The 14,433-nt window shown below is 35.0% G+C and overlaps 1 protein-coding gene across 1 annotated transcript in view; it reads right to left on the minus strand.

Annotated features, from left to right (window-relative positions):
* LOC145245621 (uncharacterized) overlaps positions 1 to 14,433 on the minus strand; it is a 128,984-nt gene that overhangs the window by 45,114 nt on the left and 69,437 nt on the right. The window contains exons 11-13 of the mRNA XM_080107188.1: positions 13,029 to 13,565; positions 2,383 to 2,511; positions 953 to 1,063 (exon numbers count right to left, since the gene is read on the minus strand). Of these exons, the coding sequence (XP_079963314.1) occupies positions 953 to 1,063; positions 2,383 to 2,511; positions 13,029 to 13,565 (777 nt within the window). The remainder of the gene's footprint in view (positions 1 to 952; positions 1,064 to 2,382; positions 2,512 to 13,028; positions 13,566 to 14,433) is intronic.

Here is a 14,433-nt window from a genome sequence, read left to right on the forward strand (position 1 = left end):
TTTGGAGTAAATCCTATAAACATGTATACATTCCTAACTTAAAATAAAATAAAAACAACAGCTTAACTATACATACTTTCTGTAACTAGAAAGTGTAACTAATAAGTGAAATAATTAAAATGTTAAAACGTTATTTTTGAAGCGATAAAATATAATTTATCATTCGTTTTTTATCCTAATAAAACGTTGACTGATTTTATGAAGCAAGTGATTTAAATTTGTTTAATTACAAGTTTACGTGTAAATATAGTATGTCCAGTTGAGCTAACGTGCAGAAGAAAAATACGTTCTAGCACAGCTTTCGAATCCGACAAAACGGACTTTTCGTTTGTTATTTTTCGACTATTTGCGTAAACAACCGAAAGATGGCAAAACGTTTATCCAAGCAGAAGATGAGAAAAGCAAACGAAAAGTTGTAAATTGATTAAATGGAAAAATTGGCGATAATCAAGAATTCCCATCAGAAGACAAAAAAGAGGTAAAAAACACAACAGTAGTCAATAACTGTTACCAAAGGCAATAAAAGTAGGTAATGATTAGATTACAGTAAGACTAAAACCAAGACTCTTCAAGTTTTGTTTGGTTCAAAAGTTAGACCAATAGCGAATAAAATTAAACTTTCTTTTGAAAAAAAAAAAAAAAAAGGAAACTCTTCTTTTATAAATTTTTTCGTTCAAAAATAATTTTCCATAAAAATACATATGGCGAGTGTTTTCCTTACTTTATATGTTGTTACATTATATTTTTGTTGAGACGCCGCCTCGTTTAGATTTTGACGCCGGTTCATTTTCATTCGGATTTTTCTGCCTTTTCGCATAATTCTCTTTCGGAAAAGGTTTTTTTTCTGATTCAAAATCTATACCTGTACAAAAAATACGTTTCGAAAAATTTGACGTCGACGCGTACTTCAACACTATTCATATGGTTAAGCATAAAAAAAAAGAAAACTCACCAAATTCACAATGGGCTCCGACGAACCCTGGATTACATAAGCATCTTTTTCCATTTGGTATAAGAAGGCACAAACCTCGATTTTTGCAGTAGTATGGAGAACAGTAACTTGCTGAAAGAAAACTATATATTTGAAAAGGCGGAACAAGAAACTCGGCATCGATCAGATATACAAGCATACATGTACTTAATTATATTGTTTAGGTGGAGAGCGGGAAAAGAAACTCTTAGTGTTCTGGTAATACAGTAAAACAAATATGTGTTCCATTATATTGTTGAGGGGAGATAAGAAATTCGACGTGCTCGAGAATACATTATCACCAAAATGTGTTTGGCTATATTATTAAGGGGAGAAGAGAGAAAGCTTAACGTTGTTCAAGAATACATTAGAATAAATATGTGTTTTATTAGAGTTGATTTTTTTTTGGGGGGGGGGGCAATAGAATTGCATTGGCCGGAAGCAATAAGTTTAAAATTGAAAGTTCGGGTGAATTTTGTAGATTATTAATTATTGATTATAATTCCATAAGATAATTGAATTACAATATTTACGAATGTTTAAAAAACGTATAATTTTCAATAATCGCGATTAATCTCTCCTATGTTTTTATCATTTAAAAATGTATTTTTCACCATTTCTCTCTCTCTCTCTTTCTCTCTTTCTTAAATAAATAAAAAAATCTTTATTATACATTTTTACTTAAATATTCAATTAAGGAATCAGTTCCTTTAAATGTACCCGAACATGGAATTAAACAATGCTCCAATAAAACAAGTAATGGGTAGGGTACAGAATAGTCAACAGTCGAGGATTTGTACGCAAAAATCCAGCTAATTTATCCTAAACATAGTAGAATAAAATTATCTACCGACCCTATACTTTTAATTTGTGGAAACTACTTGTAATTTTTTAAATTTTATTTCAGAAGTTTATTACGATAAAACTCTGTCTTATCGACACACAAAAAACAACAATAGCCGCCGAGTGATCGCTAAACTTTGGTAAACTTAGGTAATTACTAGGGCTAGGACAACAGCATATTCTCTTCACTGTTTTGACTCTCAAGTGTGTATTCGTTTATATCTTATTTTTACTATCCTTTCAGCATGATCCTCACCCCTGAAATTAAGCGATCGCTTTGGTGTCCCTTTTGGTTCTCACGTGTCGATAACCCAGTGTGTCTGAAATTAAATCAAATTCAAACAGTTTCAACACATTAAAATTATACAAGTCGGTAGAGAATTTAATTCTACAACGTTTTTTTTAATACATAAATCGTGATTTCTATTGTGGTTTACGAGTTCCGGCTGTTGAATATTCACTTTTACCCGAGGAGAAATACAATGAGGCATTCTTGTATAATTCAATGTCACAATTGACTAGAATGCGTGCGAGGTAAATAATGGACCTGAAGTCTAAACAATACTCACGTCTCATATACCATTGACACCTTGGTCCAGTGTAACCCGGTCGGCAAAAGCATTTGTATCGCATTCTATATCGTTCACATGTGCCGCCATTTAGACAGGTGCCAGGCATGCAATTAGGCCAGACAGAAACTGAAGAGAACAGAAAAAAAGTTATATATATGTGTGTGTGTGTGTGTGTGTGTGTGTGTGTGAGACGTTGTCTGTCTGTGAGCGGAACGGTGTCTATCAAACTGCTCGATCAATTTTGGGGCTAGGGGCTTGAAACTTATATATATATATATATATATATATATATATATATATATATATATATGTTCGGACCTGTGGAACAAATTCGATTGTTTTCAACCGGTAAAATAGCTGTTAAAGGGCCAAAATTGAGAAAAATATAGAATTTTTCAGGCGTAAGTGGACTAAAGGTGTATGTTTTACGCGTGCGCAAATATACATTTATACGTTTAACTGCGTTAATTTTTAAAGTTTTCATACGAATATGCGCTTAGCTCGGATATTAACAAATATCTCTGGAAAGTTATATGTTTCAGTTTCGATTCTAGCTGATGACACCTAAGCAATATTTTATTTATTTATTTTTTAACTTTTGAAATCACTCCTATATATTGGACACAATATAATAATCAATAGAGAATTGACTTTGTAATAATAATGAATACAAAATCTGCATAAACGTCCGGGGAATGCTGAGCGGCCTGCTAGTTTAATATATGAAAGAGAATATTCAATCAATATTTAACGAATAAGGGAAACCTAAATACTTGGACGAACAGAGAATCAGAACGGTAGATGCATTCTTAAGATGCGTCTATCTTATCTGGGCGTTCAATTCTATTTAACACTAAGACATCATCAACCGACAGAGCTTCTTATACAGGTGAAGCTATGCGTCTAACAACGCCCTTCAGAAATAAATCATTATTTGTAATAAAAACATTTGGTGTCTTTTGTAGAAAGCCTCGACACCAATGAAAAAATGAGTCTTGAGAAATAGTTTAAAGTTTTGGGGTCCAGGTCGTCACGCAGTGCGTACAGATGATCTTATGTTACTTTGTGAGTCCTGTTTAGGTATGCGCTTAGTTAGGTTAGGCTGAGGATCCAGATCTTCACATTAAGGGCGGTACATATATTTCCTATTTACAATGCCTCCCCACGGGACAGAGTTAGACACCCGGGTCGTTTTATAACGTGGAGAAAAGAAACAAAGATAAAAATAGTCTCAGTCGTGAAGGATTTCTCCCCCACTGACAGAGAACAAGAAATTGAAGTGCAACAATAGAACAGATACTACACTTTGATCTTGGCCCGGTACATAGAGTTAGATTAAGTTTGAAATTGATGTGTAAGGTTAGATAAGGTTTAGGGTCCATATCTCCGTGTTGAGATCCGTTCGTAGAATAAGGTTAGGTTTAGGGTTCAGATATATATGTTAAAGACAATGCGTAGAGTTAGATGAAAATCGATGTGTGGGGTTCGGTTAGATTTAGGGTCCAGGTCTCTAGGTTAAGATCGATGCGTAAGGTTAGGCTAGTTTTAGGGTGCGTATTTTTTTACGTTGAAGACGAATAATAGAGTTAAGTTAGGTTTGGAGTCTATGTATCCGTGTCAAAATGTAAGAGAAGAGCTGGTGAATGCTCTCAATGAGAGACTTGCTGAACCAACCGGAGATGTAAACCCAGATTGGCTGTCCTTCAAAGAAACTGTTTATGAAACATCCAAAAAGTGCCTCGGGCTGGTCGGGAAACGCCATGAGGACTGGTTCGATGAGAACTGCGAAGAAATCAAGCAACTCATCAATCAGAGAAACGCTGCAAAAGTTCAATGTTGTTCAGGAACACTAGATCCATCAAAGCAAAGTACGCTAAGGCAAACAGCAAGCTCCAGAGCAGATGTAGGGAACTTAAGAACAGTTGGTGGATGGCTAAGGCTGCTGAACTACAGATTCTGGCTGACACCAATAAGATGAAGGGTTTCTATGGGAGTATGAGAGCAGTCTGGGGCCCAAATGTGAGCCATCCCGATCAACTATTTGCAAGCTACTCTCCTCACTGACAAATCCGAGCTTCTAAAACGATGGACTGAGCACTTCAAAACATTGCTAAATGAGACGCCAGACATTGACGAACGAGCAATAATCAACCTGGAGCAGTTCCCGACACAGCACTGGATGGACAGATGCCCTGACTCAGATGAAGTCTGCAAAGCAGTGCTGATGTTACAGGATGGCGAATCAGCTAGGTCTGACGGCATATACCTCGAGATCATCAAGCGAGGAGGACAAAAACTACTTAACACTCTCTGCACAATCATACAGAGTGCCTGGACCACTGCAACTGTCCCTCAAGATTGGAAAGACGCACAGCTAGTGACCATATTCAAAAAGGGAGATCGCAGGCTGTGCGGTAACTACAGGGGTATATCACTGCTCTCAGTCCCTAGGAAAGTGTTCGCTCGTGTTCTCCTGAACAGGCTTACAGCGCACGCTGAACCTTGCTACCTGACGCACAATGTGGATTCCGTGCAAACAGAGGCACAGCGAATATGATCTTCTCACTCAAACAGATCCAGGAAAAGTGTGTGGAGCAAAATATGGGGCTGTACATGATCTTTGTGGATTTTACGAAGGATCGAAGCACTCTTTGGGAAGTCTTGCTGAAGCTTGGCTTTCCTGCACACTTAAACAGCCTTGTCAGAGCCCTTCATTCAGGCATAAAAGCCACAGTTAAGCTGAAGGGCGAGCTCTCCGATCCGTTCGACGTGCAGAATGGTGTCAGACAGGGCTGCGTCCTCGCTCCAACCCTCTTCTCACGAGGATGCTCAGAACATAACTCGCTTCGCAGGATCAACCAAGGCCTTCGGATTGAAGATTAACATCAAGAAAAACCGAAATGATGTACCAACAATTCCCTGGATCACCCGCAACAAGCCAGCCAATTAAGATTCAAGACCAGGAACTTTACAATGTCAGCAAATTCAAATACCTAGGAACCACGGTCATGAACAACAACAAAATGGACGAAGAGATTTCTACAAGAATGGCTAACGCCTCCATATCCTATGGAAAACTCAAACAGAAGGTCTGGCAAAATAAAGACCTGACTTTCAGAACGAAATGCTTGGTGTACCGAGCCATCATCCTCTCGTCACTCATACGGTGCAGAAACTTGGCCAGTGTACAAACTGGTAGCCCGCAAACTCAACCCCTATATGATGAGACATCTCCGACAGATTTTAAATGTCAAGTGGTATGACTTTGTCACCAGCAGGGAGATCCTATCACAAGCCAACCTCCCAAGCGTGTATGACCTGCTTATCCGGAAAAATCTGAGATGGACACGTAAACAGAATGGAGAACTCCCGACTACCAAAACAGATACTGTTTTCACAACTGGAGGATGGGGTACGAGGCATAGGCAGACCTAAGCTCAGGTTTCGTAACACCGTCAAACGAAATCTAAAGGACAGGTTGATCCCTACTGGAAGCTGGCAGACCCTTAGTCGCGACCGTGACAAGTGAAGAATGATGGTTCACAGGAAGTCGTCTTCGGACACGAAGGACAGCACATCATCCGCGTTGATGATGCGTAAAGTAAGGTTAGGTTCAAGGTTCATATCTCCGCGTTAGTATCAGTGTGTAGGGTTACGTTACGTGCATAGTTGATGCCTACACGTTGAGAACGATGCGTACGATTAGGTTAGGTGTGGGGTCCAGGTTCCTACGTTAAGAACGGATGCATAAGGGTTAGGCGAAAAAACAAGGTTTTCGGGTTAAGAGCGGTGCGTAAGCCAGATCTCCACGTTGAGTGATGCGTAAAGTTAGGTTAGGTTTAGGATCCAGGTCTTTGCGTTGAGAACGATGCGCAGTTAGGTTATATCGAGGGACTAGGTTTCCACGTTGAACTCGATTAAACAGTCATTTCTCGTCATAAAAAATTCAGAATAAACGCACCCGTTTAAGTATATGTGGAGATGGAAATATTTAAAAGACGATATTTTTATGCAAACAAACTGTGACATTAATGGAGTGCATCCTCTTGAGGAAGTAATAAAACGTTTTCTTTTTATAGCAACCTTTATTTTGTCTTTGTTTTAGTTGGAGGTAGGATTTTTTTTTTGGCTAGGTTCTTCTACCAAAGATCTTAAATTTGCTTTAAAATATTGTGCAATTTTTGCCTTAGATGCTGTGGTCGACATTATTCTACATATATATAAATCTTACTTGTCTGTTTAAATCTATGTATGCATGTATGTATGTATATATGTATGTATGTTTGCCTAAAACTTTCGAGAAAGTCGATGTATTTTCAGGAGATTGGTGTCGTTTTGAATATACACCCTTCGGACGACAAATATCGAAAAACTAGTCAAAAACATTAATTCCTTCACCCTCAACTGGACACTTTTCTACAAGGAGCGGGTCACTGTTTCGCCGATATTTTCGAAAGTCATTCTCTCTATTCGATTGACTAGCCTTAATTTAAACCATCGCCACTTCTGGTTTGGCGATTGACGCAACGGTAAAGACATCACTTCTTTTTTATGTTCTTATCTTCCTTCGTGGTACAGGTTCGAATCTCCCTGCCTACTACCACCTCTTTTTTCTTTTCTTTTTTTTTTACTCAACACACATCTCCAAACACCGGGCAATGTCGCGGGCACCCATGCTAGTTCTATATAAGAGCACACTAAAATGTGCTGTCAATTTTGTTTAAAAACATAGAAAAAAGGAACAACGAAAACTTTCCTTCATTTTACAATTCTGCCTTAATTTACATATGCGCTTTATTTTTTAATAAAACTTTCAGTGCTTATGTAAAACACAATGATGTGGGAGAGATGAACAATTTAACTTAAATGTTTATAGAAACCTTTTTTTTTAATTTGCAAGCGAGAGTTCCGAATTGGATATATAGAATGTTTTTATTAGAATATAGCGATCTGCTTTTCCGCGTTATGTTATACTGTCTTATAAATGCATAAATAGTACACGCACAGAACTGTTAATTTAATTTATAAATATATAAATATTTATTACATGCAAAAATACATACTTGTTTATTTAATCCATAAATACATAAACACGTGTATATTTCATTCTTATATATATATATATATATATATATATATATATATATATATATGTACTAATTCTTAACCATATTTATAAATACAAACTCATAAATGCACAGTTATTTATTTAATTTACATGCTTTTTTTAATTCATAAATATATAGGTGCCTATTACATTCATAAATACATATTTATTAATTTAATTCATTAATAAATACGCACATATTTCATTCCTAAATACACAAATTTGTAGTAATTACTAAATGCATAAATTTCTACAACATTTATAAATACAAGCATGCGCATTTAATTCACGAATGCATAATTGCTTATTTAATTTATGAGTACATGTTTATTTCATTAATCTAAATAAATGAATGAAAAAGTTACTTTTCATTCATCAGATCTATATCATCATGGAAACGGATTAGTAATACCTAAATCAATAATACAATACAATTATTTGAAATACTGAAAACAGTGAATACGAACGATTTAAAGACTGTTATTTGAATATCTAATTTTCATAACTATTTTAAACAGTTCATAATAAATAATGTTTTGCGTTATTCATTTCTAATTTTATTGTTCTATTTTATCATATATATATATATACTTCTATAATTTTTGTGTGTATTGATATTCATATTAAAATCCTTTTTTCTAGTTATTTAAAAAGAAAATACAACTTTGTTATATATGAGTCGTGGAATTGCACTCATCTGCAAAAGATCTCGATAATTTGCATATTCTGTTAAACATTCATTTTGATTAATTCCCCATTAGTTTTTTTTTTCGATTTTCTCATGAGATGATCCTCTTTAGTTAACTATTACGTTTAATTATATTTATGGAGATATTCTACATGATTTATTTTCGCGTAATATTTGCGTAAAAAGGTTATAGTAAACACAAAACTCATTCCGCATATATTTATGCATGCATATATATTTTTGTTTTAAAAATTTTGCCTACCAAACTTCTCCTACAGTTTTTAGTCTACAGACATGAAACTTTATATATAAGGTATATGAACGCATGCGAAACTTTATAAATCGGTACAAAAGTGTGAAGATTTAAAAAAAAATGAAATTTGCCAGGTGACGGTCGAAAGACGGCATTACGAATATACATGCATAACGTAGTAAATATTGGTTCATGTTTTAATTTTTAGCCTTGCACCAAACATGTCTTCATAGCTCTGTCGTATAACGGCAGAGGAAAAAATTAATTGTAAGCTAAACATTTGGTTTCGATTCTCGGTGGTGGCGCATTTTTTTTTTTTTACTTTTTAAATCCTTACTATATGTTGGGTTCAATATAACATAATAATAAATACGAAATCTGCAATGTTATATTAAGCATATTTTATGACCAGGCAGTGTCGGACGCCCTGCTAGTAATATATATATATATATATATATATATATATATATATATATATATATATATATATATATATATAATTACGAAAAAAAAAAGGATTTTCTTAAATTAAACTAACGGCGCTCACCACGAGACATAAGTGAGAAGAGGATAGGGAGTAAGATAGGGGCTCTTTCACTTGCTCTCTCTTGCGTCCTATCTCGCTTTCACCCTTCTCTCTCTTACTCTTCATTTAGTGATGCTAAATTTCCTTTTCTGGAAACTTTTAAATTCAATGATGGTTTGATATCGTAGGCAAAAGTTTCGTATTTGTGTTCAAACCTTCTTGTGCAACTTCTTTTTACACAAGTTGTCATCTGATTTTAAATAGTAAGTTTAACCAAAGAGCTTCTATCCACGCATGCGCGCCACTACTGCCCAGACGAATTGATGCCTTCTTTCTTTTTAATTTTATTATGACCTTATTTAAAAGATGATAACTTTGTATGTATGGTACCTAAATGTTACTTCATAAGATTAAGCGTGAAAGTTTTAAGTCTCGTGTTTAAGAAACTTTGTAAATTGAGTATTTATTATTTAAAATATTGATTTTTCGTATTCAAAGTTGCGATATCGAGCTGACAAAGCTAGCTGGTAAATACGCACATTTTTATTTCATTCACAGATATATAAATATTCATTACATTCATAAATATAAAAATATTCATTTCATTCATAAATACATATACGCTTATTTCGTTCATGAACTCATTTAAAACAAGGCCGATAGCCATTAGTCGCGTGCTCTCGTGTAATGAATGAATGTGTGAATGTAGAATTGACATGAAATTTTTAAAGATAACTAAAATGACCGAAAAATGGGCTGAAATAACTTTGATAAATAAAAAAGTAAATGACTTAGAATGACTTTAATAAACTTAAGGATGAATTGAATGACCTTAGGAATGACCTTAAGAATGACTGGAATGCTTCCAAAATAACTTGAATGATATGGAGAATGACTTGAATGGCTTTGAAACTGACTGGTGGTAAAGTGGGTGATCATTTTACATCAAATTAATACAGAAAAGTGGTCCCCCACTTTATATCACAATAAGTACAGCATGTAGTAAGAACAGATACTACGCTTATATCTTGGTCAAAGGGCCAAGAAAAGGGTATTTATTTGTTCCCCCACCGAGCAAATTAGGCACAAGACCGATTTTTAATATGAGGAGTGAAGGAGAAATGGGGACCAACTCCACGGGGAGTAGGGGAGCTGGATAGTGACAATTGGTATGAAGGGTTGCCCCTACATTGACCAAGGTCTTATATGTGGGGTTTCCCCCACATATGGTCTTTGCTTGCAGTATCTGCCGGAAGAGATGGTATTTATTTGCTCCCCCACCGAGCAAATTAGGCACAAGGCCGATTTTTAATGTGAGGAGTGAAGGGGAAATGGGGACCAACTCCCCGGGGAATAGGGAGCTGGATAGTGACAATTGGTATGAAGGGTTGCCCCTACATTAACCAAGGTCTTATATGTGGGGTTGCCCCCACATATGGTCTTTGCTTGCAGTATCTGCCGGAAGAGATACTACACTTTGATCTTGACCAAAAGGTCAAGAAAAACTTAAAAAACTAAGAACAGCATCTATTACCAACATACCTTTGATCTTAACCAAAAAGGCAAAGCACAATAGTGTTATGGACAAACTGGCAGACGGATCGACGGACCGACGGAGTGACTTGTAGAGTCGCTTGCACGCAACTAAAAATAATCTTGATTTTTTTTTATTTGTATAATTTTCAAGTTAGTTATAAATCAAATAAAATCAAACGTCGTATTTCATTTTATGGATATGCAGCCCGGGCGCGGATTCCACAATAATATTGTATCGCTTTTTCCAAATGAAATTTACTCATCCAAGTATAGTAGTGTAGTTAATGTAGTTTCCGAAAGTATATTTTTAAGGAGAAGTCTATCGCTAAAATTTCATAAATACCTATGAAAGTGAAGATGCGTGTATGAAGAACACTTCTCAACCTATATACTCAACAAATTTTTGATCTACAGACTTGAAATATGGCATATAGGGTATTCAAACATGTGGAAGATTTTTTTTTATCGGTTTTCATCCGGAAAACGGGTTGCTAAGGGGTCAAAAATGAAAAATTTGTACATAAGCGGATGTCATCGTACTTTTATCAATTTGTCAACTGTTTCACGAATGCGCATGCGTGACTCGTTCTCATGACAGATTCCTTATGTTAAGAATAAGTAGGTTTGAATACACTTTTTAAAGATTGTGTCAACTTATCGTACTTAATTCACGGTCAACCAGCTTTTGGTTTCGCTCTCAGCTCGAGTATTTTTTTTATTTACAAGAAGTGAACTATTTAGGAAAAAAAAACATAATACTCATATAAACATGTCTAAGTTTTTTTTCGTTTTTTGGATTTTTAACTTCATTTTCTTAAAGGAATTTAAGATTATTTTTAATACCTACCGCATTTCTGTTTATAATAAGAATTCTGCATTAATTAAATATAATACTTATGTGCGTTTTACAATTGGACAACGCTGGACGGCTTCTAGTAGAGATATAAATGTATGTATGTATGTATGTATGTATGCATGTATGTATGTATGTATACTGCTGATCAAAAATTGAAGACCATTTAACAATCCTTAAAAAAACAACTTTTTTTAAATGATAGATTTTAAACTCTTCCGGCTTAAGGTTACCAATACTACAATCTAAAAGGTTATGGAAACAAAAAGCTACATCCAAAGATTTATTTTTAAAATTTACATTATTATTAAATTAGGCTTTTTACACATGATCCAAATTATAAGATCAGAAAAAAAATTCTATTAAAAAGTGTATGAAAAGTGTATGAAAACATTCAACAATCAAACTTAATAATGAGTTCTACCTCCACTGCTTTTGATGACTTAAAAAAAATTCTTTGGGGCGTGCTAGAAATAAGGATTTTCATTAAGGTGCGGGGGAACCTGCTCCAGTTTGTGAAAATGGCTTCACGAAGTTCATTTTTTGTTTAATATTGTTTGCCATTTCGATAAACCTCTCTTGTCATCACTCCCCAAACATTTTCAATTTGGTTCAAGTCCGGTGAGCATGCAGGATGTCCCAAGAGATGGACTCCGTTTTCTTGTAGAAACCTCAGGGTCTGTCTTGCAAGTGTGAATTGCAGCATTATCCTGCTGGAATAACCATACATCCCCACACAAACGATGACCCTCCATCATCAAAGGTGCTTTTTGTAGCGTGCTAACATAACCAGCTGCTATCTGACGACCCTGCTCGACCTGGATTTCCATAGTCCCTCTGTAAGAAAAGGCACCTCATACCATTACGGATCCTTCACCACTATGACGTGTGGAAAAAATTTCAAGGGCCATGTTTTTGTCATGCCAATATCGCTGGAAGCCATCAGGACCATCTAAATTTAATTTTTTTCTCATCACAAAACAGGACTTTCTTCCACTTCTCAACGTCCCAAATTTGGTATTCACGACCAAATCTTAAGCGGTCCACTTTATGACGTGGAAACAATCGAGGAATTTGTTTTCGCTTTTTATTTACGATGCCTTTTTGTTTTAAGTGTCACCTGATGGTTATGGCGTGCAACCAGCATCTGTAACCGCCTTAATTTGTCTTGAAGAAAGTCCTCTGCCATGCATAACAACCCGCCTGATTCTCTTACTCAATGCAAGAGAATTTTTTTTTTGGCGGGGAAGGGGGATACCAAAGGATTTTGCTTTTCCATAATTCTCAGTGTTCTTTAGAAAGTTGCAAATAACAGTTTGACTGCTTATGGAATCCTAGAATTTGAGAGCGGTCAACATTAGAATTACCATAAATCTAACAAATCTTGGTCTTATAATTTTGATCATGTGTAAAAAGCCTAATTTAATAAAAATGCAAACTTTTAAATAACATTTTTGAAATGTACCTTTTTGTTTCCATCACCTTTTAGATTGTAGTATTAGTAACCTTACGTCGGAAGAATTTAAAATCTATCCTTAAAAAAAAGGTTTCTTTTTAAAGATTTTTAAGTGGTCTTAAATTTTTGATCAGCAGTGTATGTATGTATGCATGTATGTATGTATGTATGTATGTAGGTAGGTAGGTAGGTAGGTAGGTAGGTAGGTAGGTATGTATACTTACCATAGCCTATTCTTCTGGCCAAGGCGGTTGAAAGTTTCCCCAATAAAATGTATGCCGTGTGATATACGTTGGATGTCGCACTGGCTATTGATATCAGTTCCGGTTTACTGGCAGCTGAACCGACACCAACGGCGTACACTTTGCTTGCTATCGCCTTTAGTCGTGTAGCTGCAAATACTGTTGCACGGGGATTAATAGATTTCGACCCTGTCACCACAATCACCGTTGACTTCTTCCTAAATCTCCTCAAGAACCGGTATACGTACGATAAGGCGTACGCCGTGTTAGTTCTACCACCTTTGTAATATCTGGCTAGAGAAACAATACGTAATATCAATTGGCCTTTGTCTCTATAATTCCTCAGAGGAATTATCCGGTTTATTCTGGTACTGTAGGTATACAATCCTATGCCCATTGTCCTGCCCGATAAGCCTAATTTGCTGATAACAATCGCGATAAAAAACAGTAGCCTTTGGAAATTTCTTCTGCCGACGACTGACGATTCATCAACCAGGAATAGAATGTTATTTGTAGACACTGAAAAAAAAAGGATCATTCTTAGATAAAAGGTATTAAAATTAGTGATAGGGCGATTCCAAAATTTTTCCCGATTCCGATACAATTACTGATACTATTCTAAATTCCCGAGTGCTTGTTAAATTAGAATCGACAGATCGATTTTATTGAATATTTTGTTTTAAGCAAAACCAATATTACGTACTTAATTTTCATGTTAAAAATAGTAATATGTCCAAAAATTACGAAAACTCATCGTGTAGAACACTGTTGTGTTTTTACTATAAAAAAGTATCTCGCTATCAGGCTAAAATTTAGGTTGCCATTAAAATGTAATGTAAAATTTGTGTTTCGAGCTATGTCCCCTGTATGTGACCTCTTCATCGTCTATTTTATAATATCTAAGAAAAATACAATTTTAACCAATTTTCCGTAAAAAATATTTTTAAGTATAAATAACTTTCTACTCGATGAATTTTCGTAATTTTTGGATTTATTAGCATTTTCGACTTGACAATTAAGTATGTAATCTTTGCTTAAAATGACATATAAAAAATTGATCCGCCGACTCTATTATCTCATTACCGATTCTGATTGTTTTAAAATTTGTAAATATTTATGTAAAGATTTACTTTCAACTTGATGTAAAAACCTCGTATAATTTCCACACATATTTTTACAAACGAAATGATACATTAATAAGATGAGGTGCTTATTGCACGAATAGATCTTTCTAAATATTTTCCCATGTTTTCCTGAACATTAAATTTATTTTGTATTTAAAAAAAAAAGATGTTGTTTATTAGTTAGTGATTACTGCACAAAATACTATTAAATTCTTTTTTCATAAATATTTCAAAATAGTCAACAATTAGTATGTAAAATAAGA

Source organism: Euprymna scolopes, chromosome 23 (genome assembly GCF_053919585.1).
Source record: "Euprymna scolopes isolate OS-2025 chromosome 23, ASM5391958v1, whole genome shotgun sequence".
In the NCBI taxonomy this organism is placed as follows: domain Eukaryota; kingdom Metazoa; phylum Mollusca; class Cephalopoda; order Sepiida; family Sepiolidae; genus Euprymna; species Euprymna scolopes.